Source organism: Gossypium hirsutum, chromosome A07 (genome assembly GCF_007990345.1).
Source record: "Gossypium hirsutum isolate 1008001.06 chromosome A07, Gossypium_hirsutum_v2.1, whole genome shotgun sequence".
Lineage (NCBI taxonomy): Eukaryota > Viridiplantae > Streptophyta > Magnoliopsida > Malvales > Malvaceae > Gossypium > Gossypium hirsutum.
Window position 1 is genome coordinate 93,469,475 of NC_053430.1, and position 26,158 is coordinate 93,495,632.

Genomic DNA, 26,158 nt, shown 5'->3' on the forward strand with positions numbered 1-26,158 from the left:
TTATTTAATCATATAAGTAGCGATACCTACAAAAATAATTAATCATGTTAAATTAATAATATTTCTATATATAAGTAAATATATAAAAATATTTTTTTAATAAATTTTACATTATCATTTTAAAGACAACGACTAAGGGTGAGTTTGGATGGACAGTGTGTTTACATGCGGTTAGTGTAAAAACAGCGGTGGCGGTGAGATTAAATACTGTAGCGATATTGTAGCGTGAGATAAAAAGTAAGCTAAATGCACCGCACCGCACTGCATTGCACCGCCGCCCCAAACGAAGCCTAAAAGAGTCGTCAAAAGATATGCTAATAAAATTATAAAAATAAATCATCAAATCATGTCAAATTTAGAATAAAAAGATTAAATCTTTAATTTTAACACAAAAGACTAAAACCTAATTTAGATTTTTTATTTTCCAAAACAACTGAAATAGCAAGATTGAAGTTGAAATCTTGATGTTCCAAGTTCTAAGTGTTATCGTATGTATTATCTCTGGGTTCTTTTTTAGCTTTGTTCTAGTTTTAAGTCTTATTAAATATAAATTCAGATATATTTTAATTTTTAGTTTGATTATGCTTTTTACACTAACCTAATTCTTATGTCACAGGTTGCAGATTAAAGCTTATGATGAATGCACACAAAACGTTCTATGAAAGTCAATTGATTAAGTGGAGCTCATTTGACCCATTTGAACTGGCCCGTTTTGTGAAACATATGAAGAAGCTCATATACTTAAAGCTTTAGTGGTCTAATGGAACACTCCATTCAGAGTTATTAGATATACTTTGAGAGCATTTACTCAAACACTTGACATGTTATTGTTTTCTTATGGCTTTTTTGTTCAATTCGAGTTCTTTTGTCTTGAGTTGCTTCCGCTTTATCTTGATGCCTTTGAGAATTTCCTTTATGAATTCTCATCTTTCGAGAATTAGGCAGATTCGAAGCAAAGGAAACTCCTAAGGTTGCACGGTTTGCCAAACTAAAGTTTTAGCATTGTGACAGTTGATATTAAAGCCAGTGTTTGAAAGTGGCAATTGAGATGACAAAAATAGTAGACAAGCAGAATGTCCCGGGGGAGACCCGTAGAAGGGGTAGGAAAAATAATAGATCAAGGGATATTGTGTCAGTTTTGGAAAGTTAAGTGGTCAACCTGTAGGAATCCATGGGTGGTGTGAAAGAAACACTCAAGGTAGTTGAGGGACGCATCAATGAAAGAGCAGTTCAAAAACTATGTGTCAAAGGCTCTCAATACCAATTTGGATGCGATGAAAAGGGCCTTCAATGCCGCCGTGTATGATCAAATGTAGAAAAATAATGCTCTCAAAGCCATGGTAACAACTTTGAAGGATCAAGTTGTGGAGCTTACTATCCACATGGTTGTTTTAGGTAATAGGATGTTGGTTTTAGTTCCTAAACAGAGTAAAATGAATGTTCCCAAATCGAAAGAGTTTAAGAGGATGAGGACCACAAGGGACGTGGACAATTTTCTATGGGGGATGGAACAGTACTTTTGTGCAATTGGCATTGAGGATAATGTCACTAAGGTAAACATTGGTCCAGTTTATTTTACTGATGTCGCTCTTTTATGGTGGCGTTGTAGATCCACAGATGAGAGACGATGTGTTACTGCTATTGAGACTTGGAAACAATTTTACCTACAGTATGCCGATAAGGAGGCTCGAGCTAAGTTGTGTCAGCTTATGCAACAAGGCACAGTTCAAGAGTATTGTTGTAAAAAATTCGGTTCGAAAACGATTTTCTTATACAGTGAAAAATAAAAAATTTGAAAATCGGGTCAATTTGTTATATTTATAGCAACAAACCTTTTCCCGAAATAATATATGTGCTTTGAGCGAGACAAATCCTAAACATTCCTGCTTTCGACAAAATGGTCTTCTCCACTATTCTCGTATCACAAATTGCTTCAAGTGTGAGCTCAAAAAATTTCGAATCAAACATAGAACCAAAAATAAATTTATTGCTTTCAGTAGGGAAGTGAATCTCTCTCTTATAGAAATTGATAAAATTGTCATTCCCGAAAAGTAGAATTTATACCTAAAAATAAATACTTACTATTTTCGAGCAAAATAATAATATTTCAAAGTTGTGTATTTAATACATATTAAATAGATAAACAACTCCCTAATTAAACTAGGAGAGTGAGACAGCTAATAAGATGTGTTTCCCCACATATGTATTATGATGGGGATTCGAGTTTTTCTTAAATTTGATCCAATTATATAAATTTAAACAAATAAGGGCTATGCCTTGAAATTACCCCTCCAAATTAGTTTTGTTGATTTATATTTTGAAAAATAACATATGAATTAATAATGTTTTTTCTTACTATCGGTATTTTCTTTTTTTGAGAAAAGTTTGGCCTGCTTTTATTAAGTAAATAAAAATCCACATACAAAGAAAAACAAATCAAATAAAAGAGAATAAGGCCGAGGCCCAAAAGCATAAAACAGAACTCATAAACAATAATCAAAATGCCTAACAAACCCTAAATATCAACTGCCAATCTTCATTCATTTGATGAATCCCTTTCTTCTTTCACACTTTCTGCATTTCATATCTAGATAGATTCGTTAACAAACCAAGAAAGCAATGACTCAAATATCCCTTCAAAGAGCGAATTTATTCGCTAAATAGTTACTCTGGTGTAAGAGCAAATTGAGCCAGATATTATCACTGTCAAAACATTCCTTTTCCCCAATATTCAAAGGACTCAATATAGGCATTCTTGTTTTACCATTTTCATGTCATATCGTCGATGATTCTTTATCCCCAACTTGAACTCGTTGATTATGTTCTCCTTCCATCACGTTTAATTATGTAATTTTGTATTAAAAATGAATTAAATATATATTTTCTAGAAATGATGTAATTTTGTATTATTTTAATGAATAACATGCGGATGTAGGAGTTGATAGACTATATTAAGATGAAAATTAAACTCATCACGAGTTCGTCGTTTAGCCTGATTGAAGGTTGATTCGAAAAATTGGAGGGTTTAAATAAAAATTTAGGTTTGAAAATAGATTTTGACGAAAAATAAGACTCGTTTTCTAGACGGGTCGGACCTCAGGTAAGAATTTTTCAACCCAAGTTGAATGAATTAACTATTTTTTAATAAAAATTTATATTGCTGTTTTTTTTTGTTCTTAGGCCACGTTTGGTTCAGTGTAATGGAATAGGGTTGTAATGGAATAGAACTGTAATGGAATAGAGTTGTAATAGAATAGAACTGTAATAACAATTCAATTGTTTGGTTGAATGGAATGGAATAGTACTGTAATAATATTCTTGTGTTTGGTTGAATGGAATAAAGTTGTAATAGCATAAGAAAAGAAGCTGAAATGACCAGCGTACCCTTAGCAGAAATTTTGTTAAAAGGATGATTATTGTTATTAAATTTAATAGGATTATTATTAGATATAATTTAATAAAAATAATAATACATAATTTAACCCTATTTTAATAAATTTATTATTAATTATAATTTAACAATAATAATATATAATTTAATAATATTCTTAATATAGCAATTATTAAAATATAAATTAATAAAAATAATATATAATATTACAAAAAATAATATACAACCTACTTTATTATTTTTAAAATATAATGCATATTTAATGTGTTAGAATATTATTAGCAAAACAAATAATTTAGCATATATATCATAATATCTATGTTACTTAAAGAATAATTTAAAAGAATAATTTAAAAAATATATTGTTTCAAATATTTTTACTCATAGACAGATATTGATATACAGCAAAAGAACTAATGAAATTGTTATATTGTGTATATATATTTTTAACATATTTTCGTTAATTTATTTATGCTGCTAGACGTGTATAATATAAAAATTTCATGTAAAAGTAAAAATGAACAATATAGATTTAAATTTGTAATCACAAACTCTCATGCAACTTCATTTTTACATGTGCCAAACTTCACAAAGAACATTGATTGAAAGTATCTATTCACAAAGAATAGCATTAAGGTTCCTTTAAAATATTGACCGTGAGTATTCTATAGAATCAAATATGATAATACAAGACTATTTTAATATAATATATATTAATAGAAAATTATTAAACATATAAAGCTTCCCTGCATCAATGACTGAATGTATTTTAGAAGCTGGAAAATACAAAGCAAGAATACCAATAGACTGAATATACTTGAATAACATGCAACCATTGGCTCCTCTTCTTGAAAATTTGTAAAACTTTGCAGTTGCAATCAATGGAAACTCGGTATCCTAAGCTACCCATTTGTTAAATCCAATAAATTAGTTACAGCAATTGGAAAAGAACCAACGATGGCTACTGCATACACTTCCCTCTAAAAGAAAATAGTAATAATAACAACTCAAGGTCAGGGTCAATACAAGCCAACATAATAACATACAATAGTGAATCTAGGCAGAAAAGTAGTCACTTGAATATCTTTCAAGTAGCCTCTAAAATGAGATAAGATACAAATCAAAAAAAGAAAAAGAAAAGAAAAGAACATATATAATGATAAACCAAAAAGTGTTTGAATTCAATCATGGCAGAACAGTATTCACCTTGGCATCTTTCCCCCAATCCGTAATGTAAGATATAACATAAATGTGAATGAAACATAGAATGTTGAATCAATAGTGAAATACATCTGCATTGTTCATTAGATAAACAAAGGCATTAGAATTCAATCATGGCAGAGCGGTATTCATGTCGGCATCTTCCCCCCAAACCGTAACATAAGATATAGATACAAGTTGGCTAAAAGAGTGTCCAAATAGTAAAAGATGCGAGACAAGTTAAGTACGGCCATTGCAAACCAATCTGTTACTGCATCAACAGAGAGCTCAATCTCAAACCCATACAATAGTGTCAATTTAATATATCAGCAGTACAGAAAAAAATTGTAACAAGTACAGAAGACATTTAATTACAGTAATTGGAGATATAGAAAAATGTATAATGTAAACATAAAAACAAAGATATTGCTTTTCACTATATAAAAAAACCAGTGCTTCATGTATTTTACTTATCCTTTATTAGTACTTATCCTTTTTCTCTTTTGAATTCAAACCTCAAATGTATCTTACTGGATAAGACAGTCTGAAGTTTTACAACCACTGAAGGAAGACTTATATACATTATTATTAAGTTAAACTGAAGGTAGAAGTGCTTGGTCATGCTGAAGTTAAAGTTTCAAAAGGATAAATGAAAAAACAGCAGTTTCCAGTTGTGAGTGGTATAGCATCTACTTGGGGGAGAAGAAAGTATGCCGAAGAGAACTTAGCTAGTTCATACAGAAAGAAACATAAATTGCTTCCATTCAGAGAATACAATCTGAATTCCTCCATCATTTGGCTGCTTCATGGCACCAACATTTCGCTCAATAATTGGCATAATTGGCAGCACAATAGTGGGGATTATATCATCTTCATCACAAAACCATGACTTTGTCATTCAAGATTGCTAGGTATAAGGCATACACACTGCTGATATTAATGCAACTGACAACTTTAATATAAATAAGTTCAGTCTTCATCGAAGAAAATCAAGCGAAGTTATGTTCATCTAACAATTTCTACCAATCAGGGAACTCCCTCTATATTCCAGTAAACTGTCTTAAAAATTAACACTAAAAACAGTAATAGGGAGCAAAGTTATATTTTAGCAGGTTATAAGAGTACCACTAACCATTCCTGAAGAAGAACCAGCCCACTGGTTTTCTCTCAGAAAGGTAGGCCGGAACTTGAACCTCACCATGTCATAGATAACTAAGAACTGTCACATCTACATTGTAATGAGCAAATAAATATTCTTACTAGATCTCAAACTTTCAGCAAAAGAGCATACCAATTCTTTTCCACGAATTAGCAAATTGAGCAGATTGACTGCTGCCAGATGAATACACCTAAATGTAAATATCATTAGAATTTATTATGATTTAGTAAATCATTATGGGGGGGTTGAACCGCAGATAATCCATGATAAAATTGCATAAGCAGTAACTGGTAATAGTAAATCTAAAATCCATAACCAAAAGCAAACAGAACATGCATATTCACCAGTGTAAAGGCTCCACAAGAATTCAAGCTAAATGAGTAGTGTGTTAATTCACAACTGTAAAATCTACTGCATATCTGCTCATATAATTCACAACTGATACAATACTTGAGTTTAGAAATTCAATTGAGAGAACTTTACTCATTCAAATTGCACCTCTGCATGCATGTATTTCCTCATGAGTCGAATAATAGATGAGGTGAATTTGGCAAATACCTGGCATTCCTTGTGTGGCTTGGCTTTTGAAATAACCCTAAAAATAATAATTTTCTTAAGATTTGGGCATCGTTTTAGCAGCTCCTCTACCTTCCTCCCTTTTCCTTCTCCTAAAAAATACGAAAAGGTATACATATACAAAAAAAAACCGGTAGGGGAAAATATGTGCAGAATCGATTAGCTTCAGGTACTGTACCTGAAGGAGAATCAAATTGGATGACTTGATTCAATTTGTCTATGATTTTAGCCGAATCTTTGAGAGGAGGAGTTGACTCGAATAATGAATCGATCTCCTCGTGAACAGTTGCAGAATCCATTTCAATTCCCCTTGGACAAATCATCAGAAACAAAAAAAAATCAATCAAAATGCAAAACAAACCCTAGTTGAATTGAACTTACAACAAAATCTAGTTGATTTGGCCTTCAAGTTGATCTGCTTCCTTTTAGATTGATTTGAGCTTGAGATTGTCGAATGACCAAAAGAAAACAAAAGTTGAAACCGTTAGAGAAAATTTAATCTAAGAAAGGGTATTTTTGGAGGAGAAAAAAAGGGTCATTCGATGGAGAGGTTGGAATAGCCATTCGGCACCTCCTCCCCGGAATGGCTATTCGGCGATTTTTAGAATGAACCTGTAATCTCCATTCGACGTTTTGAGCATTCAGCCAACCAAATGGCTGTTTTCCTTTAAAGTTTTGAACCGTGTCGTAATGGAATAGCAATTCCATTGAACCAAACATAGTGTTAGTGTTTTGGTGCTGTTTTTTCCATTATTTTTAATGTCGTTTTTGTTGTTATTTTTAATGTCGTTTTTGTTGTTTGGGTGTTGTTTTTTGTGCACTTTTACTATTGTTTCACTGCTATTTTTAATGTTGTTTCGTTATCTTTTTTAATATTAATTGCATATTGTAGAACTTATGATTTATTGTTACTTTTGCCACTATTTTAGTTGCAACTATATGAGTATAAAGAATTTTTAATGTATTTTCAATTTGTTTGTTGCTTTAATATTTATTTTAATATTTTTAGGTGTATTTGATATATTATATATTTTTTAAATTTGTTATATGTAATAAAATAATCTAAAAAAATTAATACGAGCCAATCTCGGGTTTGACTTTTATAATTCGGGTCGAGTCTGGATAAAATTTTAGACACATTTTTTAGGCCGAACTAGGCCCAAACCTGAAAAACAAGCCTAAAAATTTGTTGAAGCCCGACTTGGCCCACCATCAACTTTAATGCAAATCATAATATTTAATTTATTGCTTAATATATAAACATATTTGTTCATTAATTTTTTAGGTTAATCTTTTTGTAATTTCTTTTAGATTGTTATAATTTTTAAAATAAAATAATAAATATAATCAACTCATGCATCCCATAGAACAAAAATTAGAATAAATTATAATTTCATTTCAGCAAAAAATAATAATACTAAAAAATTGTATCATTCATAATATATTATGTAATATTAATAATATATTAAGCTATCAGTGTTAACTTAAAGCTTCTACTTGATTTTAGCATCATGAGTTAATTGAATATCAACTTATTAAAAAAATAAAAAATTTAAAAATATATATTACCATGGTAATTAATATTACTTTGTTACTGTCACATGATTATCGATTAATATACTAATAAATTATTTTTAATGTCAATTTAATAATATGGTGAAAAGTAAAATGTATACTCCTTACTTCAAAAGTTTTTTTAAACTCGTGTTTTATATTGGGAGAATATTTAGTACACTGCGAGTGTGTTTTTTTATTCCACAAGTCTTTAAAAAATTTGTATGTGTCTTTTTTTTTTAAATATTTATTTTTTTAATATTTTATTATACTCCTATAAGACACTTGTCAACCTCCTAACCATGATCGTGGAGTTTAAAAATCCTATTGGCAATGTATTAAATATTTTCTCTTTTATATACGTTGTAAATATAAATTTATTATACATTTATTTTTCGCATATAGTAAGTTTACCATAATTTAAATTTATATTATTTGTTTTTACTCGTGTAGTGATTGTGCACATTAAGAAAATAGATGAGGTTAGCCTCGAGACATATCATACCTTAAGACACAAGTTATAGTGTCTCAAGACATTAACTTCGAAGCAAAATTTTTCTAGATTAAAATGAGGCATGTCTTGAGACACGAAGTTCCCTATCTTGAGACATAACATTAAAAATTGATAATTGAAATTGGATTCGAGTTCTAACTCTGAATTTAACTTTGCATAACCATGTAACTTGATGAATTAGAATCATTGACATTATGAGTGTAAGTGTGTGAATATGATGGATGATTAATTGGATCTTAATGATAATGAGGAAACTAAATTTATGAACATGTATCAAGTTAGTTTGAGTTGTTTTGACAACGTAAAGTGACATCACACATTTGAATCCAACGACCAAATCGAATGTGAAATGTTACAGAAAAAATGTTGTCATTACAATTGTTGAAAAATATGGATATCACATATGTAATAATAGTAATTACATATTATTTATTATTATAAAAGATTAGCCTAAATTAAAAGTGATCGGTTAAGGTTTATTAGTATGAGTCAAATATATATAGATACTTTAATAATTAATTTCTAATTAATGATGAGCTGATTAGAAATTAGAGGTAATGTGCAAAAGTTATATATTAGTATTATGATCTTCAAATTACATATACCTAAATTTTTTTCCTAATATCCCATCTTTAGAAAAGAGAGAGTCACTTTCTCAGAATTACTTGTGTTCTAATTTGGAAGATCAAAACCATAACATTCGAAGATTTCAAGAAATTGATGAATTCAAATACGCTTTCGCATCTAGTTTTGTTCTTAACTTATTCTAGATGATTTGACATGATATATCTTAATTTATGATTTGTTAGGTTTTATATCAAATCTTGTTTTATGATTCTTACAACAATAACGTTTGGTCAAGCCAAAAATCGAGTTTAGAATAGAGAGAAAATTAATTTCTAAAGTGAAGGAAGAGAAAATTAATGAGGCTACCATGTTTATATGAACAATGTATAAAAAGAAGTATAGCATCATGCTTGGCTATATAATTTCTAAGATTTATCAATTAACCATTGTTTTTGATTTAGATAAACTCATAATTAAATATTGTGGATAAAGGAAAACCCAATTTTTGCTTCTTTAAATTAAAATTAAAGCTCTGATAAAAAAATTTAATATTAAATTAAAGCTTTAAATATTAATATTTAATATTTTTAATAATTTTATTTTTTTCTATTTTTCTAATATTTTTACATTTTTATAATAATGTTATTAATTTCAACTATTTTTTCAATTATCTTATTTTTTAAAATTTATATATATTTATAATTTTTTTTCTAGATTATAAATATGATTTTTTTTATATATTTCTTTATTTTTTTATTTTTACACATATTTATAAAAAATCTTATTTTTTATAAAAATATGCCACATGGGTCATCAATTTTTTTTTTAACTCAGTTAAAAAATGGGAAAAACTAGTCAACTTCATATATCAAATTGGACAAAAAAAATTTAAGTACCAAAATGAAAAAATAGGTATAGTTTAGTGGGCACATCGTAAATTAAGCGTTCTTCATTTGACAAAAGCCCAACTTTATCCATTTGCCTTCTTCAAAATCTGGAAGCAGCCCAAATGACCCAAGTTTCGTGGCTGAACATACCAGGTAACCAGACCAGTCGAAACCACTTCTCTCTCTCTCTCTCTCTGCTTTTGTTCTTGCTTTCCTGTTTGATTTTCTTCGGCTGCCGTCCCGTCTTGACTCTTCCCCTCAAGGTATATATATTATTTCTTCACTCGATTTACTCCTTTTTTTCATCTGATTGTTCAATTCCTTGCGGATAAAAGAAATCTTAAATTGAAACTGCCAAGTTATTTTTTGATTGGGAAAATTTTCGCTAGGCTTTCAGTTCATCTGATGCGAAAATCAGATTTTGACTTTGAAATTAACGAAGGATTTTTCAATTAGGTATTCTATCTAATGGCAGTTTATAGTTGGTGATCTGTTTGAGTTCCTTTTTCTTTTCTTCTCTTTTGTCTGTGTTTATTTTTTTCATCAATTCAATTGTTTTGAGGCGTTTAGCTAAGTAACTTATATCTGAGAAATGGCTGATTCCTTAACTTATTTTTTGGGCTAGGGCTTTGAGTTCCTTGATCTTGGAACAATAATTAGCATATAATATCAGCACCATCTCTTTCAATGGCAATAAAACTTCATTTGTTTTTCTTTATATGTCTGTGTTTCTAGTTTTGCTGGATTTGCCATGTCAAACAGTTTTTTTTTTTCTTTTTGTGTGTGTGCGTATGTCTGTGTTCTCTTCAGCTTTGAAGGATGGACCTAATAATTGTACAAAGGGACAATCTAAACTCTATTACTGCTGATTTTTTGTTAGATTAGAGTGAAGTAGATATTAAAGACGGGTTTGCTAACGAGTCCCCTTAAGGGACTCTTTAGACTTAGTTAATATACTAGTTATAGTCATAACATTATATTGAATGTAGTCGTTGATAACTTACCATTTCCAATGCATTGTATGAATGTCAGTAGGGCACTTGTTAGCACAATCTGTTAAAGATTTCAGTAAGACCTTCTTTGTTTATTTCTTAAGCATGTTAGTTGTTGCCTTCTGTACTTGTGTTTTTCGGTTTTTTTTTTTTTTTCCGACTGATAGTGAAGAGTTGACAAAACGGATTGTTGTTTCTGTTTATATCTAGAATCCCTTTCTTGGTGATTTTTTTCTACTTCATTTTGCAGTTTAATCTTCTCATTGCTTATACATTTTGTTTTTCAGCTACAAGCCATTTTCCTTATTTGTTTAAAGATTTAAGTGGTTTGATATAAAATCAGGACTTCTGAGTTAATTAGCATTGCCAATCCGATGAAGCATGTTTTAAAGCTTTTCTCTCTGTTGGTGGTCATCTCTGCACTTTGGATTGGCCTTTTGCAGGCATCCATAATACCACGAAGCCATACTTGGTTGGTGAGTTTCTTTCTTTGCTTTGATGTTCTGTTATTCATGTCCAATTATTCTAATGCATTGTCACTAAATGTTGTGCTATAAAAATTTTCAGCTGCCAATTTATTTTATTGTGTCACTTGGATGCTATGGCTTATTAATGGTTGGAGTTGGACTAATGCGATTCCCTACTTGCCCTCGAGAAGCATTGCTGCTGCAGAAGGTATTTTATTTCTCTCTCACTCTCTCATTTTTCTCATGGACGTTTTAAATTGTTCATAAGCATTGAAATCATATATGACTAATTAGTGATGAATCTCTTCCCCTTTTCCTTTCCTTTTGTTTTTCCACCATGTGCTTAAGCAGTGTGGTAATATCTACTGTGGTTGGGACATGAGTTTTCTTCTTAACATCTTTTGAGAAGTTTGAACAAGTTCGATTGTGACACTTATTATAATTTACTGGTCTGATTTGTTTTTTCGGCTCCATATGCTGTATGTTTATAGGACATTGCTGAAGCCAAGGATTTTCTGAAACAAAAGGGGGTTGATGTTGGTTCCGATTGATGGTTGCTCCATAACATCTCTTCGTGGAACCAAGTGAGAACAAATTTCTGCAAGCTTTACCAATGGACCTGTCTTGGACCAGAGAGAAAAAGGTACAGATTGGGAACTAACTTCCAAGTCCGGAAAACTTTCATAGAAGAATCATATTGCCTTTGTGTCTAACATTGAGGAGTACTTTTGGTAAAAGAATTGAGTTACCATTTTTTTCAGCTCTCATAGATTGTCTACATACGACATTTTTTTATCATACTTCTTGATTAAAATTTTCCCTCACTATAACACATTGAAAGTCTGGAACAAAGCTTCAGTGTCCTTCATACTTTGGCATATATCTTATTTCAAGGGTTTAGTTTCATGATCTCAGAAGTGCTTAATGTCTCTATGAATTGGGGTTTTGGGTCTTCATCAGTGTCTTTATGATTACGGGTTACACTAGATTTCAGGTACAAAAATGGTGAGATTAAAGCAGTGAATTTGTAGAGGCACTGAACTTTAAGTTACATTTTGATACATTGATAACTTCATTTTCTCTTGAACTCGTATTTGTTGATTTAGAAACCGAAACCCATCTTGAAGTACCAACTTCGATAGTCTGCTTTTCCTCACAAATTTCTAACTTCTCGTTTCACCATCAAGAATATTCTTCCTCGTCAACTAGCCACTAGTGTAGCGACAAATGACTTGGAATGCTTAAGTTCTTATTGACATTAAGTCTCGGGTTCAAACCTAGACAACCCCTTCGCTATCCATGATAAGAGGAGGAATATCCTTCCTCATTGTTTATTTTATTACAATCTTTGTTATGGTTCTTTGACCTTCAATCCTCAAAGAAATGATTTGATTTTAGCCATTTCCTTGCCCATCATGAGGTGGAAAATGTGTTGCTTTGAGGTGCATAAGTTTTGAAGAAAGGTCATTGTCTTTAGCTGCAAGTCAAAATTTCTAGGTTTTTATGGCCCATTTCCATGTTACTTGCCATTGGCTTTGTTCAATTTGTGATAAATCTCATTTGTTTATGGGGGAAAAAAAAGGAAAATAAATTGTTTTCATGGTTTATTTTTCTTAGTGCATAAATATTAAAAAATGGATATGCAAACATCTTTGTTCTTTGGTACAGCAATTGTATATATACCCCAACATATTTCCATGCAATTATTACATATCACATGTTTTGTTCCACTGACAGCTTATTCATGCCTGAGAAAATAATATATATATATATATATATATAAAAGAAAGGAAAATCTCTTTCATGGTACATGTTCTTTCATGTGCTTAATAAAATAGAATTAAATATCTTCAGCAAGCCGATCGATTCCGTGAAGGTATTTCACTTTTCTGGCAACAAAGTAATCATAGCTACCATTTTCTCTTAGGAATTTACACATTCATGAGGCATTCATATGATACAAAATTTGAAATATTTCATATATTTGTTTTATTTTTACATTAACATTTAAGCGGAATGTTGTTTTAGCGAATAATATTTATTTAAAATAAAAAAAGTATTCATAACATTAAAAACTAATATCAATGTCGTACAAATAAACTAAATGTTAAAAACATTTTGTGTTGAGGAAAATATTACTAAGATTATTTAAAAGTTAAATTAGATTCGGGTTCTCTATATATATAAATAATTAAATTTATATTTATAATTTTTTTAAAATATATAAACAGATAATGAAATTTTTTTAGTAATAAATTATAAGAAATGTCATTAAAAAGTTAAAATTAATATTTATGAAAATTTATATGCAATATCATTAAAAAAATTACCATATATCATCACAATAGGTATATCAAGTAGCAAGACAATAGGTTATTCATGTGAATTGAATATAAAAATTACCATGCGTTAACTTTTATTTTACTTTTACTATTGCTAACTAATATAAAAACCTTTTAATGATGAGTATTGAATATATTAAAAAAAATTCACTTGCTAATCATAAATGTGTTTATTTAATTTGTAATTTTGATCAAAATGCTTTATAATAAATATGTATACTTGAATGTCTATGGTTATATTTATTGACTATTTAATAATTTTTTTAAAATCTTATTATACTTCATAAATATGCATTCTAAAAATGTACACTTTAAAAGTTTAATAAAGTAAAGATTGTTGGCTAGTTTCAGATTAATTGGTATTGATATTGTTGTTAGTGTAGGAAGGCGTGGGTTTTAGTACGCTAAAGCGCATTATCTTTCTATTTAAAAGTTGGGGAGAAACTGAGTATTGTATAAAAAAAACAGATATGATAAGAAATTATAATGAAATTAATATTAAAAAAACTTAATAAATATTAATTCATTTTATTTTCGATGGAAGTGCCGAACCAAAAGAAAAAAAAAGAAAGAAAAGATTAATAATGATGCTATTTTTGAAGATAAAATTTAAATAGTCTAAGAATTACTTCACTATGTGGAAGTATTTGATAAAAAGTTCAAATGAATGTTATACTGATAGATAGTGATTTTTTTTAATTATATATTGTGCATGTTTGTTGTGTTATTCATATTTTGGGTTTGTAGTTGTCTCTTTTAACAATATTATTTTTAAGATTCAAACCTATTTGTTCTCTTTAGGAATGTAATGTGCCTTAAAAATTAATGTGCCCATGTTCATGGAATACGATTCACTTTCAAGATGCCTTGGTGGTGAAATGGTAGACATGCGAGACTCAAAATCTTGTGCTAAAGAGCGTGGAGGTTCAAGTCCTCTTCAAGGCATAATATTGAGAATGCTCATTGAATTGGAATAAGTTCGACAACGGATCATGAGATCTTGGTGATCTTCTCTATTTAATGAGTGAGGAGTTCGCTTTGAAATCGTTCGCCTTATACCCACCCCCGAGTATATGCTTCAACAGGAATCATGCACACAAGGATAGATTGAAACAATAAATCACGAACACAAGGGTAGATTGATACAATATAAACCTTTGGTAAAATGTCCCCTGGTAACCCAGCAGATAAAGTACATTACATAGTCCATTTTAGAGATTGACGACTAACCCATTCCATGACTTTGGCCCTAGGATCCTCTAATATTTTTTCGTTAAAAAACAATATATATTTAAATTTTTGTTAATCATAAATCTTTAGAATTTAATGGATAATAAATATTATAGAAAAATTATTTTATAGAACTGAAAAATTCATAATTTTTTTATAAAATTATAATATGGTTTTTTAAATACCTAAGAAAAGAGCAAACGGAATAAAACAAAAAAAATTGAAAAACTTGAAAATATTGGTGGAGATTAAGTTCTAATTACCATTAGCATCTTTTATTATGATAATTAAAAGTTAGTATTATTAGATAAAAAAGTCCAAATTGCAATTTTATTACTCCTATCTATATATATTAGATAAAAATAAAAAAATTGAAGATACCGTCGCTTGACGCAAATATAAAGTATGTACTCTGTTATATTAACTATATATATGATTTTAAACACAACAAATAAACACGAAAATAATATAATAAATTGGATACAATATATATATATATTTGAATATGATTAAACCATAAAATTAATGTAAAAGAATATGGGAGTGAACAAATGCGCTGATACATTAGTACGGTTAAAGAATAATTTTCAATCTAGTTCTCTATCGAATGGTTTTTTTTTTCTATTTTATTTATTGTTTGTAGCACTTCTTTTTTAAGGATGTTCAAACGAATAATCGAATTCAACTAGTATTAATTGAATTAATCGAGTTGTATAATTTTTTAACCGTTAATTAAATTAAAAATTTTTCAAAAAAATTAATCGAACCGAAACATTTATATGTTTTTGTCTTTTGGTTAAAACAAGTATGAAACATATAAAAAAATACATTGATAATGTTCATTTGTCTTGAAAGTTAATCGAATTAATTGAAAATTTAAGTCTTGAAACACTACATAAATTATTAAGTTTGGTTAATTTAGTTAATTACTCGATTTGAAATTGAATTAATCAATAATTGAAATTCTAAAAAACCATTAATCGACCTCCAACCGAACTAAGTTCGACCATCTACTAATTAACCAAATTAGATTGATTCGGTTAGTTAATTCAGTTTTAACCAAAATTTAAACATCTGTAACTCCTTCTAGTAGCTTGGAGCTTTTATTATTAACTGATAAATAATGATGTATTATGTATCGAACTTAACTCTTTTGAAGTGATTTGAATTTAAATTCCTTTTTCACAAAAAAAATATTGGAGGGTGGAAATCAAATGAGCCTTTCAAACTCTGTTTTTTTTTTTAAAAAAAGATCTATTTTTAAATTTAAAATTGTGTTATATAAATCAATCAATATATATTAAATTTTATCATACCTATAATATGAGTGAAAAATGTCCGAAATAAAAATTTTAAAAATAACATAATAAGAAAAAATCGTTTTGGTTGAAATGGTAAAATTAAAAGATATATCACCATGTTTTGAGTTCAAACCTAATTATATGCAAATTTTTTATGAAAAGATAAAATTATCCTCAAAATAATATCTATTATTTAGTAAAAGTGAGGAGCATTTAGTAAATTCATTATTGAATCGATTAAATGTGATATCAACCCATTAAAACACTTAAATATGGTAATATATTTTAAAATCCAAGGCACGTCGTGATGGTTGCTTACCACGTCCCTTAATTAAACGGATTCGATCCTACTTATAAAAATGGATTATATTTTGTGACTGATTTCTTTTTTCGTTCGAGAAAAATTAAAAATATTCAAATAAAATGTTTTTCTCGTTAAATTTTGTTAAATTTATGAAACAACGCAAACATCAATTTCCTTTACAATTCCCCCCTAAAAAAAAGAAAAAGAAAAACAAAGAAACTAGTACTAAAATGAATTGTCCGAAAAAGACTGAATGGTCCACTAGCAAGCAGCTGTCATTTGCATAATCTTAATTGTCTTTTTCATATTTTTCCTTTGGAAAAATTATACTAGCGGTCACTCAATTTTGGTTAAAATAACATTTCAGTCACTAAATTTTTAAAAAAGACAATCCAGTCATTAAATTTTATGAAAATTCAAGGTTTAAGTTGTAACAATAAATTGTTTAGGGTTGTAAGTTTAGTGACCGAGTTATCACTTTTGAAAGTTTTGTGACTGAAATATTATTTTAACCAAAGTTAAGTGACTACCGCAGGAATTTTCCCTTTTCTTTTTTATCATTACAACATAAACCTTGAATCGTAGCTTTGTTACGGCGATATTTGTCTCTACATATTTGTTTTAAGTAAGAACAAATTAGCTTGTGATTAAAATTGATAATAATAATGTTAAAGCTTTAAACACAAGTCATTAATATTTAAGTAAAATATTAAGCTCGAATTTTGTGAACCATCGGCGTTAATGCAAAAACTTACGACACAAGTCAAAAAATTCAACATTCCAGCTCTCCATTTGCCTTCAAATTTTCATTTTCTTTAGCCCGACAGTACAGAGATTCCAGCTAAAAGAAGAGAGCCCCCTTTTCCCTTTACTAATTTCACGACCATCTCGTCTCTCCCTTCACTTCCTCCCGCTCTATTTTTATCTTTTATTTTATGTTTCTCAGTGAAGCATACTTTCAAACAGTTTACATTCTTCAATAGTTTCAATGTCACTCATTCTAGATCCAGCCCTTTGATAAAAAAAAAAAACAGAAGAACCCAAATCCAATTTCTCTGGACTAGTGAGAATTTAAAACACGAACAAAAGAAAAATGGGTGGTTTAAGAGAGTCATGGTGTTTTTGCAAAGGAGTAAGCAAGACGGAAAGAATGAAGGGCACCATTTTCTCAAGTAAAGCTCCAGCAATGGCCAGAATCACCGGCGCCGCCGCTGATGGAATCTCTGTTACCGGATTCCTCATCCACCGGAATCTTCTCTTAACTACTCACGTTAACCTCCCTTCCGTAGCTGCTGCTGAGAGCTCCGAGATCCGGCTCCAAAATGGCGTTGCTGCCACTCTCGTACCTCAAAGGTATGTTTTTTTTGGTTTATAATAAGGGAAAAAACGAGGGATTATAATGCTGTTTACTTTATGTTGCTATGAATTACTATTATGGAAATGGTATTGAATTATGATAAATTGATTAAAGAAACGTGGGTCAAGATTGATAGCTCTAGAATTGGTACAATTCTCAACTTTGAGATTTGATTGAGGAAATTAATTTGGCTTTGCCTTTTGTGCTTATATTTCATGACATGTCAAAACTTCTTAGTTGTAAAGTTTACATTATTAAAAGAACATTCTTTGTTAATCTTTATTATCATTTTCAAGCTTTTTCTTTATTTCTTTCTTTCTTTTTTTGACATTTCACCGACATAATTTTACTTTGATTCTCTAGACAGTGCTATTTATGCTTCATTTCACCTAGTAGTTAAATTTTTAGCTCTTTAAAGTGTCATAATACTTCACCTTAACTAGAAGATATGCAGCCTAGGCTTCATTATTGGATTTTGATGGATTAGTATAAGGTGCTGATGGTTTTGTTTAATTTATTTAATTTTGAAAATTTTATCCCTGTGGGTACAAAGGTGTGATAACTCTTTGAGTATCTCGATCCCACAACGTGGGTATGGGGTGAACGCCCTTGGCCAATAGACAATGGGGTTTCAGTGCTGTAGCTCATCAGCATCATTAGGTGTCACTCCCAAGCTAGTCCTAAAGCCTTACTCTTTCTTTTCAATATGTGTCACACATGACACGACATTATCCTTTGATTTGTTCACCTATATGTTAGATAATATATAAAAAGGTATTACAAGTATTCAGTGATAACATGTTTTTCTTCAGAGGAAATATAAATGTATGTGTATATATGTATATATAGTCATCTGTGCGTCTTGATACTGTGATCAATAATATACTGTTAAATAGCATTTTCATTGTCTCAATGCAGTGGTGATATTTCTTAATTTATCAATCCTAGCTAAAATGGAAGTTTATTTATTTTTTTGATAAATAAAATGGAAGTTTATTGATAATGGTCTGTGGGACTATTCTCTCCTTGACTTTTAACACCTAATGATGAAACAAGCATCTTGGATTGGGTGTATTATTGATTTCCTTTGCATATGGTGTCTTGCCTTTGAACTCCATGTTTCATTATTGAAGGCAAGTTCTTTCCCTTTGGAAGTCGTCAGGTAGTGGTGACTATAGGTGATATGCTCGTTAGTTCACTCAGTCGCAGAGATGTTGGAAACTCTTGAAAATTGATTAGAAATTGGAAAGATAGTCTAATGCCTTCGGTCTAATTGGCTTGTCCTAGTTAAGTTGATGTTATGATTGTTCTCTAGGCTGACCCGTTTTGTGGTTTAAGAGTTTCACGATTGAGATTCCTCTTCTAATTTACTGATTTTATGTATGGTTTAAGGACAAGGTCGCAGAACTCCTGAAATATTTCTTTCTTTTATTTAGCATGCTTCGAGTTTAATTCCTGTCTTTAATCTGGTTGCAGGTTTTTCATTACCAGTTCTGTTTTAGATCTAACAATAGTGGGCTTAGATGCCGTGGATGGAGAATCAAATACCCAGGGGCACCAACCTCATTACTTGAAGACGTGTTCTAAACCAAATTTATATCTAGGAAGTGCCGTTTACCTTCTAGGTTACACCGAGAAACAAGAAGTGATAGTAGGTGAAGGAAAGGTGGTGATTGCCACGGACAATCTCATAAAACTGTCAACCGATGGAATAACATGGAACCCTGGCTCTGCCGGATTTGATTCACATGGGAACCTTGCATTCATGATCTGTGATCCTATGAAGCTAGCTACCTCTCCTAATACCAAGTCATCTGGGACTTCTTCTTCATCCTCATCATCATGGAAGAAAGATACACCTATGCAGTTTGGTATTCCCATACCCGTCATTTGCGATTGGTTAAACCAACATTGGGAAGGAAGTCTTGATGAAGTTACCAAACCCAAGCTACCAATTATTAGATTGATGTCTTCAGGCCAGAAGAGTGAGCATTCTTCTGCATCCTTTACAATGCGCCAGGTTTTCAAGTCAACAGGAGACGATAATGACATAACACCATCTTCATCAAATGTAATCACAAAAACTAGGGATCAACCAGGACCCAGCTCTTCTGCTGCAGTGAACACTATCGAAGAAGAGACGCTATGTTCTCATCCACATACTGCGCATGTGCAAGGAATTCCAACTCCTGAAATATATGAATCCCCAAAGCTGACATCAGTCCCTCTTAGGAAGAAAGAGACCACCCCAGTTCAGCTTTTGAATATAAATTTTCCTCCCAGGCTTGTGAAAACTGCTATAGTTTTGGAGCCTGCCAAACAACAGCTTCTGAATTCAGATGAGAATGCTTTGAAGGAGCTTCCATCAGAAAGCCCATTGATTGAAGATCATATCAAGAATAGAGTACAGATAAGTCCTAGTGAGGATGCTGATGTTGCCTCGATGGCATCTGTAAATGGGGCCCAGAGTGAGGTTCAGTCTAGTTCATCTCTGGTTGAACAACATCCGGAGATGTATAATGGGTACAGTAGTGAGGGGGAGACCATGTACTCTGCCGAAACTGCTGAGAGTAGAAACTACACAAGTCCTAGAGAAGGGAAGTTTCAGCAAGTGGGAAGGAGCCAGAGCTGTGTGGGTTACACAAGGTGGGGAGCAGTTCAAAGAAATCCGGTGGCTCGCAGGGCATTGCTAGAAAAGCAGAGGAGCTTTATACATGGAAAGAAGACTTACTCACAAGGGGCAACTTCTCAAAGAAGTAACGACTACTTCAGCCCAACAGTTTCCTCAATCATGAAGAAAAGAAACAACCCAGAGCAGCCACCAAGCAAACCACGTCAAAGCATCGTTCATTCATCCCCAAGATGGCATTGATGAGTATGATACGGAAATGAGGCCACCAAGCTAACAACAAATATATAGATGTTTACACTCCTCTATAAAAGAAAATGCCTTTTATTATTTGCATATAGTGCAAACTAATTTGTCATGACACTGTGCAGACTGATTCAAGATGAAAAGAAAAGATTCGGCTACCGTACCATGTAGTTCTTATCATTGATCCAAGTAACCACATTGCTTATTCAATTGCATTTTCAGGGTAAGTAGCTTTGACAACAACTATTTTAAGCATAAATGGAGACTGCATTTTCCCTGGAGTTATTGCCTCATAAATCAATGATAAGTTGGATGGGTTATGCGGTTATAGGATTCATTATAGAACTTCTTGGACTGTAAATTAGGGGGACTGATCTCTAGTTAAGTGAATTTGGACTTGACTGTTCCTCCTTTCCCTTATATCCATCTCCAGGATTTCAAATGGTCAAAGCAGGTCTCTTTAAGTAGCATCCTTACAATTTGAAGTCCTGTTGTTAAAGTTGGAGTATTTTCATGTCATGTTAGATTAGAATTTAGGATTAGGGCTTAGGGGTAAAAAACAAAAAAGGCCTGCTGAGGTAACTAATCAAAAAAATTATCCACTCAAATATACTATAAAACTACAAGTCAAGTTCCAATATTCAGAAACGGATTTGCTTAACCCGTGCCTCTAGGCATTAATCAAGGTTTTTTTTTAATCTTTTTTTGGTTAGGCCATGTGCAAATTAAGCACTAGTTAACATTCACTTTAAGAAATTGTTCCATTGACATGCAAACTCCATTGATTCTGCTTCTTTTCAAGGCAGTTTGTACTATCCCTGAAATAAAACAACAATCATATCATCAGAACATAATTTAAAAGAACAAATAATAGCAGTCACAAAGCTGCCGTATATCAACAGAATACAATGAATACCATCAAAGTTCATACCACTACAGTGAGTAAAATGCTTTAGGAAAATAGCAGAGCAACATATCAGACATTGATTTGTACACAACCCTCATTCAAGAAAATACAGCATCTAATTCCAAGCACATGAGAAAGAATAAAAATGCACATATTTGTTGTACAAACAACATTAAGTTTTAACAACCTACGATTTCATTTTCTTTCGCTAATGGAAATTTAACATTAAAATAAAGATATGTAATAGTGAACTTACAGTTTGAGCGGAGCTCATATTTAACTAGCAGAAGGAAGGAAGACCCTAAATAGTTCCTTCACAGTGACTTTTTTCCTGCAAGTTGGGCATTTTCTCTGGACAGCTATTGCAGCTTTAATGCATGCCTTGCAGAATATGTGTCCACACCTTGTCGACATCTCCTCGGTTAATGGACCCATACAAATTGGACAATTGAAGGTTGGAGGTGGTTGCGGCTTTAGAATTTCCTTGACCTTCCAATAGAATAGTTAATGAGACTTAAAACATTCATAGATATAACAAAACACAGAGATGCACCTGCGTGAAAACACTGTATGGACAAAATAACAAGAAATGTCCAATCACAATGTCTTTAGATCTGATGACCAGCCAAACATGTCTTTCCTGAAAAATATTTTAAATTACCTCTTCTGAATTTGACTAATGAACTAGTGCAAGAGCTCTTACAATAAATTGCGGCGTGCTTTCCAAATTAATGTAATGATCACAATTGATAACTGTTTGGCTCGGAGGAGGTCTTCTATGTTTGTTCTGATTATTATTAGTTGACCTAGTCAGCCATCCTGGAAGGACAGAGTTGTGAGATACACCAACTTCAGACATATGGAGTAATCTAGGGTTTGAAAGATAAATGAAGTAAACAAACAACCACCATTTCCTAAACTGGTTGACCTGGGCAATGACATAAGTAACATAAGATGGACCAGACGCCAAGCAATAGCATCTACTTCAGTTAAGGTCGTATTTGTTTTATTCTACTGCTTAAGCCATCGACTATCAGTAAACCCCACTTTAGAAGCCCCGGATAAGGGCAAGCAGCTAGCTGCAAAAACCAGAAAAATGCGTATATCTACTATAATCCCCTCAATAAACTAGTACAGACCACAGAGTTATCAACTACATCAGTAGACTACCAGAGTTTAAAGCTCAGTGCTCACTAGTTCTTAGTACAAACCATCAGTTCCAAACAGAGGATATCATAACACAAATTAAATTCAACAGTGCTTGCAGTTTTATTTGCATTTTCTTAGTGCAATTCAAATATGTACATAATTTTGATCCATCAGCTTCTTCTAATCACTTACACGGCAGATGATTTCACCTAGATTTTGCCTGGGTTAAGTGTGTTTGGTTAATTGATTATTCTGTTTCTAATTTGTAACCTTCCAGAAATTCATTTGCAGAAAGTGCACACAGGTTCCTTTCCTACTCTTGTAAATCATTTGATAACTAAACAATACAAGGTACCTGAACCTAGCCAGGGATTGAAATGAACAGGACATATACCTCCATATTCTCAAGTTAACAAACAAGTCAACAATGTAATTAACAAGGAATATTTTGACTTCATGCAGATAAATGGAATGAATTTACAAGGTGGTGCATCAACATAAGCTTTGTCATGCAACAAGCATATAGCAATCTAGGTAGCACGACATAGAAAAGGAAATATTATAAATGTCTTTCGCCAATAAATAAAACTACCTGAATCTACATCAACAACAGTCCTTCCACTGCTCCTCCTTGAGTTGTTTTTAGCCTGACATAAAATCCCAAGAAAATTAGTGACACTCGTGATTGAAATGAATCTACAAAACAGATTTCACGAGCTGTAAACGTGAAGAAAGAAAAAAATTATTGAACAAGAGAAGCACACCTCTGCAAATGCTGTAGCAGAAGTTTCAGTTACATCATCATCAATAACTTCAACATCAATAGTAGCAGGTGATGCAGGATGTACGGGTTGGCAGGCCACTTCCTTGAGGCCAACCTGTTCTGAAGTACCCTCCTGTTCTATGATTTCACAGGGAGGAGCATTTAGATCTAGCACTACCTTCCTCCATTGATATCCTCTAAGAGAAGGACCCCTCGATCCAATAGTGTTCATGTCTGTTTATGGTTTCCTATGCACTACCTAAATATCACAGCCTCACTAAAACCTAAAAGACAGCTAAAAAACAACTTTCTCAGATATGTTTCACCATATATATATAATAAAATTTTCACTAAACACATATCAATTTTTTTTCTCGGTTGTTTCACGAGAAAAATAACAATGGACGGTCTAAGAAACTTGCTAGCATTTACACATAAAGAGTTCAATCTGAATAATAACACCTCCAAAGTAACCAAAAGAAAAAAAATCCAGAAAATGCACAGGCTGGCACTTCATTCTTCAATTTAAAAAAATAAAAAATAAAAAAAGGGACAGAGATATTTTAGCCCCAAAAGAACCACAAACTTTGCTACCCTCAAAGTCTAAATAGCAACAAATGAGTTGAGCTATTGATTGACATGTTTCCAGTTGAATTTTGTTTATTAAAAGAAATATGAAAAACTACAGGATATAATGAACAAACACTTGACATGAAAGCCATTATTCTAAAACGGGGTTAAATCTAATCAAAATTCAAACTCGAACCACTGGCAAGAAAGAAAAAAAAAACAGCAACATTAAAAAACAGATAGAACACAGATCAATCGAATAGGCAAAATGCAAGCTTTAAGAAACCCTAAAAACAATGGAACATGAATCGATAGTACTTCCGATCCTTAAATCAAAGCTAATAGGAATAAGAAAACAATTGATAAGAGAAAGAAAGAGAGTTGAGAGGTCAAAATCTTACCTTGAAATCCAGGGCGAATACAATCGCTTTCAAAATTTTCCAGTCAAAACAAACAAAAATGAAAATCTCAGAAAACGAGTTTATCTCAGAAAACTTCGGAAGGTCTCCCTGTTGAAGTTGTTAATCTCAAGTAAATTTGAGAGAAACCGCAACGCACGAACAGAGGTCACATCATGTTTGTATCCCAGGGATAAACTTCACAGTTTAATTATTTAAATAAAAAGGTAAACTAAACTGTTAGTCACTCAACTTTCATAAATTTTCATTTTGGGTACCAAAAATAAAAAAATTGCAAATTAAGCATTACCATTAACAACAGTTTTCATTTTAGTCACCCAACTTTAATAAGTTTTAAATTTTGTCACCCGTCGTTAATTCAATGTTATTGTACACTTATTTTAGTTACCCAAATTTAATAAATTTTTATTTTGGTTTCTCATTAATTTTTATTTTGGTTTCTCATGTTATCTTTTCAAAAAATTAATATTATTATTATTTTTAAAATTAATTTTAGGCTATTCTGTAAAAGAGAAAAACTTGAGGTTTTATAGGGAATTTCCTGAGTTTTATAGGGATTTTTTATCTTTTTAATTTTCTTTATTTTTTCCCCTTTTTTAGAATTAACTTTATGAGTTTTTATAGGAAAAATCAATTTTTATTTTTACTTTTTTAGAATTAATTTTAGTTTTTTCCCAATAAGAGAGAAAAGTTAGGGTTTTATAGAAAATTACTTGGGGTTTTTATATGAAAATAGTATTTTATCTTTTTAAAAAATTATTAAAGTTGGGTGACCAATTGTATAGTTTACCTTAAATAAAAAAATATTTTTTTTCCATTTAAAAAATATAAATCATTTTTAAAAGTAATAAAAAACTAAATATGGCAAAAATAATTATATAATAAATTTATAAAATATTAATAAAAACCTTAAAAATCATCTTGGATGAGATGGTGAGGAGGTAGGAGTAAAAAATATATATATATTTTGCGTTCAAATCCATTCATTAATTATATAAGAATGTTTATATTGCGAGAAAGACACCTTACTTCAGTAGATAATTTAAATGAGTCTATAATCTTGTAAAAGAATCAAAGTGAGCATTTGATTCAAATACTTAGAAGGATTTTTATCTCGCCTACAATTTCAATTAGAGAGATGGCTAGTTTTTGCTATCGGAGTAGTTCACTTCATGGGTAGAGACATAGATGTACTCATTAAAAGAATGATAATACATTGGACTGGACCTAAGTTGAATTAATTCTAAATTCGTTTGTGAATTTATTCACTTGTGACGTTTATGGTGTGATTTACCTAAATCTTGAGTTAGTCACTAATCATGTATATGTAACTCATGTGCTTTGATATAAGTGGAGGCTTATACTCTAAAGATAATCGAGTCCATGCCGGTATGTTGGGTATATGACTTGTGTATAACATGGTTTTAGTAGCAACAATGGAATTCATAACTCGATTAAAGAGTTAACGATATCCTCTCATAGGCATTTTGTGGATTGATAAATATGAAATGTGGCCACGGGTTGCTCGTTCTTGAACAAGCAATTTATCACAATCATTTGTTGAAAGTGGTCATATTAATCATTAAAAAGACACAATGGTGACAATAAGATAAAATATGATTGTATTGAATGAA

General features: G+C 31.2%; 4 protein-coding genes across 17 annotated transcripts; 2 read left to right on the top strand and 2 right to left on the bottom strand.

Annotated features, from left to right (window-relative positions):
* Positions 1–4,115: 4,115 nt before the first annotated feature.
* Positions 4,116–7,073, bottom strand: LOC121203052 (uncharacterized). Of its 10 annotated transcripts, none has more exons than XR_005929922.1 (5): positions 6,505–7,070; positions 6,309–6,418; positions 5,883–5,940; positions 4,598–5,461; positions 4,116–4,369 (listed from the first exon to the last, which is right to left on the bottom strand). XR_005929922.1 is itself a non-coding variant. In XM_041116671.1 (5 exons), the coding sequence occupies exons 2-5, from the start codon at positions 6,623–6,625 to the stop codon at positions 5,325–5,327; spliced, it is 426 nt and encodes a 141-aa protein (XP_040972605.1). In that variant the 5' UTR covers positions 6,626–6,635; positions 6,708–7,063; the 3' UTR covers positions 4,546–5,324. The 10 variants fall into 10 exon arrangements, 7 of the variants coding, with proteins under 7 accessions (XP_040972605.1, XP_040972609.1, XP_040972608.1 ...); XR_005929925.1 differs by lacking the exon at positions 4,116–4,369 and adding an exon at positions 5,724–5,819 and having other exon boundaries at positions 4,546–4,862; XR_005929924.1 differs by lacking the exon at positions 4,116–4,369 and adding an exon at positions 5,724–5,819 and having other exon boundaries at positions 4,546–5,461.
* A 2,853-nt stretch (positions 7,074–9,926) lies between these two features.
* LOC121231839 (dolichol-phosphate mannose synthase subunit 3) lies at positions 9,927–12,213 on the top strand. 2 transcript variants are annotated; one of them, XM_041116677.1, is made up of 4 exons: positions 9,927–10,111; positions 11,184–11,316; positions 11,408–11,515; positions 11,799–12,213. In XM_041116677.1, exons 2-4 carry the CDS (start codon positions 11,215–11,217, stop codon positions 11,856–11,858), a joined length of 270 nt encoding a protein of 89 aa, XP_040972611.1. In that variant the 5' UTR covers positions 9,927–10,111; positions 11,184–11,214; the 3' UTR covers positions 11,859–12,213. The 2 variants fall into 2 exon arrangements, with proteins under 2 accessions (XP_040972611.1, XP_040972612.1); XM_041116678.1 differs by having other exon boundaries at positions 9,934–10,111; positions 11,128–11,316.
* Positions 12,214–17,086: 4,873 nt separating this feature from the next.
* On the top strand, positions 17,087–20,997 carry LOC107925906 (uncharacterized). The gene is made up of 2 exons (XM_016856651.2): positions 17,087–17,837; positions 19,318–20,997. Exons 1-2 carry the CDS (start codon positions 17,578–17,580, stop codon positions 20,711–20,713), a joined length of 1,656 nt encoding a protein of 551 aa, XP_016712140.2. The 5' UTR covers positions 17,087–17,577; the 3' UTR covers positions 20,714–20,997.
* Positions 20,998–21,295: 298 nt separating this feature from the next.
* Positions 21,296–24,703, bottom strand: LOC107925907 (E3 ubiquitin-protein ligase RNF4). 4 transcript variants are annotated; one of them, XM_041116679.1, is made up of 7 exons: positions 24,507–24,696; positions 23,537–23,819; positions 23,365–23,419; positions 22,327–22,442; positions 22,177–22,263; positions 21,880–22,112; positions 21,296–21,534 (listed from the first exon to the last, which is right to left on the bottom strand). In XM_041116679.1, the coding sequence occupies exons 2-6, from the start codon at positions 23,765–23,767 to the stop codon at positions 21,900–21,902; spliced, it is 702 nt and encodes a 233-aa protein (XP_040972613.1). In that variant the 5' UTR covers positions 23,768–23,819; positions 24,507–24,696; the 3' UTR covers positions 21,296–21,534; positions 21,880–21,899. The 4 variants fall into 4 exon arrangements, with proteins under 4 accessions (XP_040972613.1, XP_040972615.1, XP_016712142.2 ...); XM_041116681.1 differs by having other exon boundaries at positions 23,537–23,830; positions 24,507–24,688; XM_016856653.2 differs by lacking the exon at positions 22,177–22,263 and having other exon boundaries at positions 24,507–24,703.
* Between the last annotated feature and the right edge of the window lie 1,455 nt (positions 24,704–26,158).

Excerpts from the sequence above, each read along its gene's own strand:
- LOC121203052 (XM_041116669.1), bottom strand. The coding sequence starts at position 6,649 with ATGATTTGTCCAAGGGGAATTGAAATGGATTCTGCAACTGTTCACGAG. Across the intron at positions 6,419-6,504 it reads CCAATTTGATTCTCCTTCAG|GAGAAGGAAAAGGGAGGAAG; the intron begins GTACAGTACCTG and ends CGTATTTTTTAG. Across the intron at positions 5,941-6,308 it reads AGCCACACAAGGAATGCCAG|GTGTATTCATCTGGCAGCAG; the intron begins GTATTTGCCAAA and ends ATTTACATTTAG.
- LOC121231839 (XM_041116677.1), top strand. The coding sequence starts at position 11,215 with ATGAAGCATGTTTTAAAGCTTTTCTCTCTGTTGGTGGTCATCTCTGCA. Across the intron at positions 11,317-11,407 it reads CACGAAGCCATACTTGGTTG|CTGCCAATTTATTTTATTGT; the intron begins GTGAGTTTCTTT and ends AAAAATTTTCAG. Across the intron at positions 11,516-11,798 it reads AAGCATTGCTGCTGCAGAAG|GACATTGCTGAAGCCAAGGA; the intron begins GTATTTTATTTC and ends GTATGTTTATAG.
- LOC107925906 (XM_016856651.2), top strand. The coding sequence starts at position 17,578 with ATGGGTGGTTTAAGAGAGTCATGGTGTTTTTGCAAAGGAGTAAGCAAG. Across the intron at positions 17,838-19,317 it reads GCCACTCTCGTACCTCAAAG|GTTTTTCATTACCAGTTCTG; the intron begins GTATGTTTTTTT and ends ATCTGGTTGCAG.
- LOC107925907 (XM_041116679.1), bottom strand. The coding sequence starts at position 23,767 with ATGAACACTATTGGATCGAGGGGTCCTTCTCTTAGAGGATATCAATGG. Across the intron at positions 22,443-23,364 it reads TGTTGTTGATGTAGATTCAG|GATGGCTGACTAGGTCAACT; the intron begins GTAGTTTTATTT and ends CTGTCCTTCCAG. Across the intron at positions 22,113-22,176 it reads CATACAGTGTTTTCACGCAG|GTCAAGGAAATTCTAAAGCC; the intron begins GTGCATCTCTGT and ends TTCTATTGGAAG.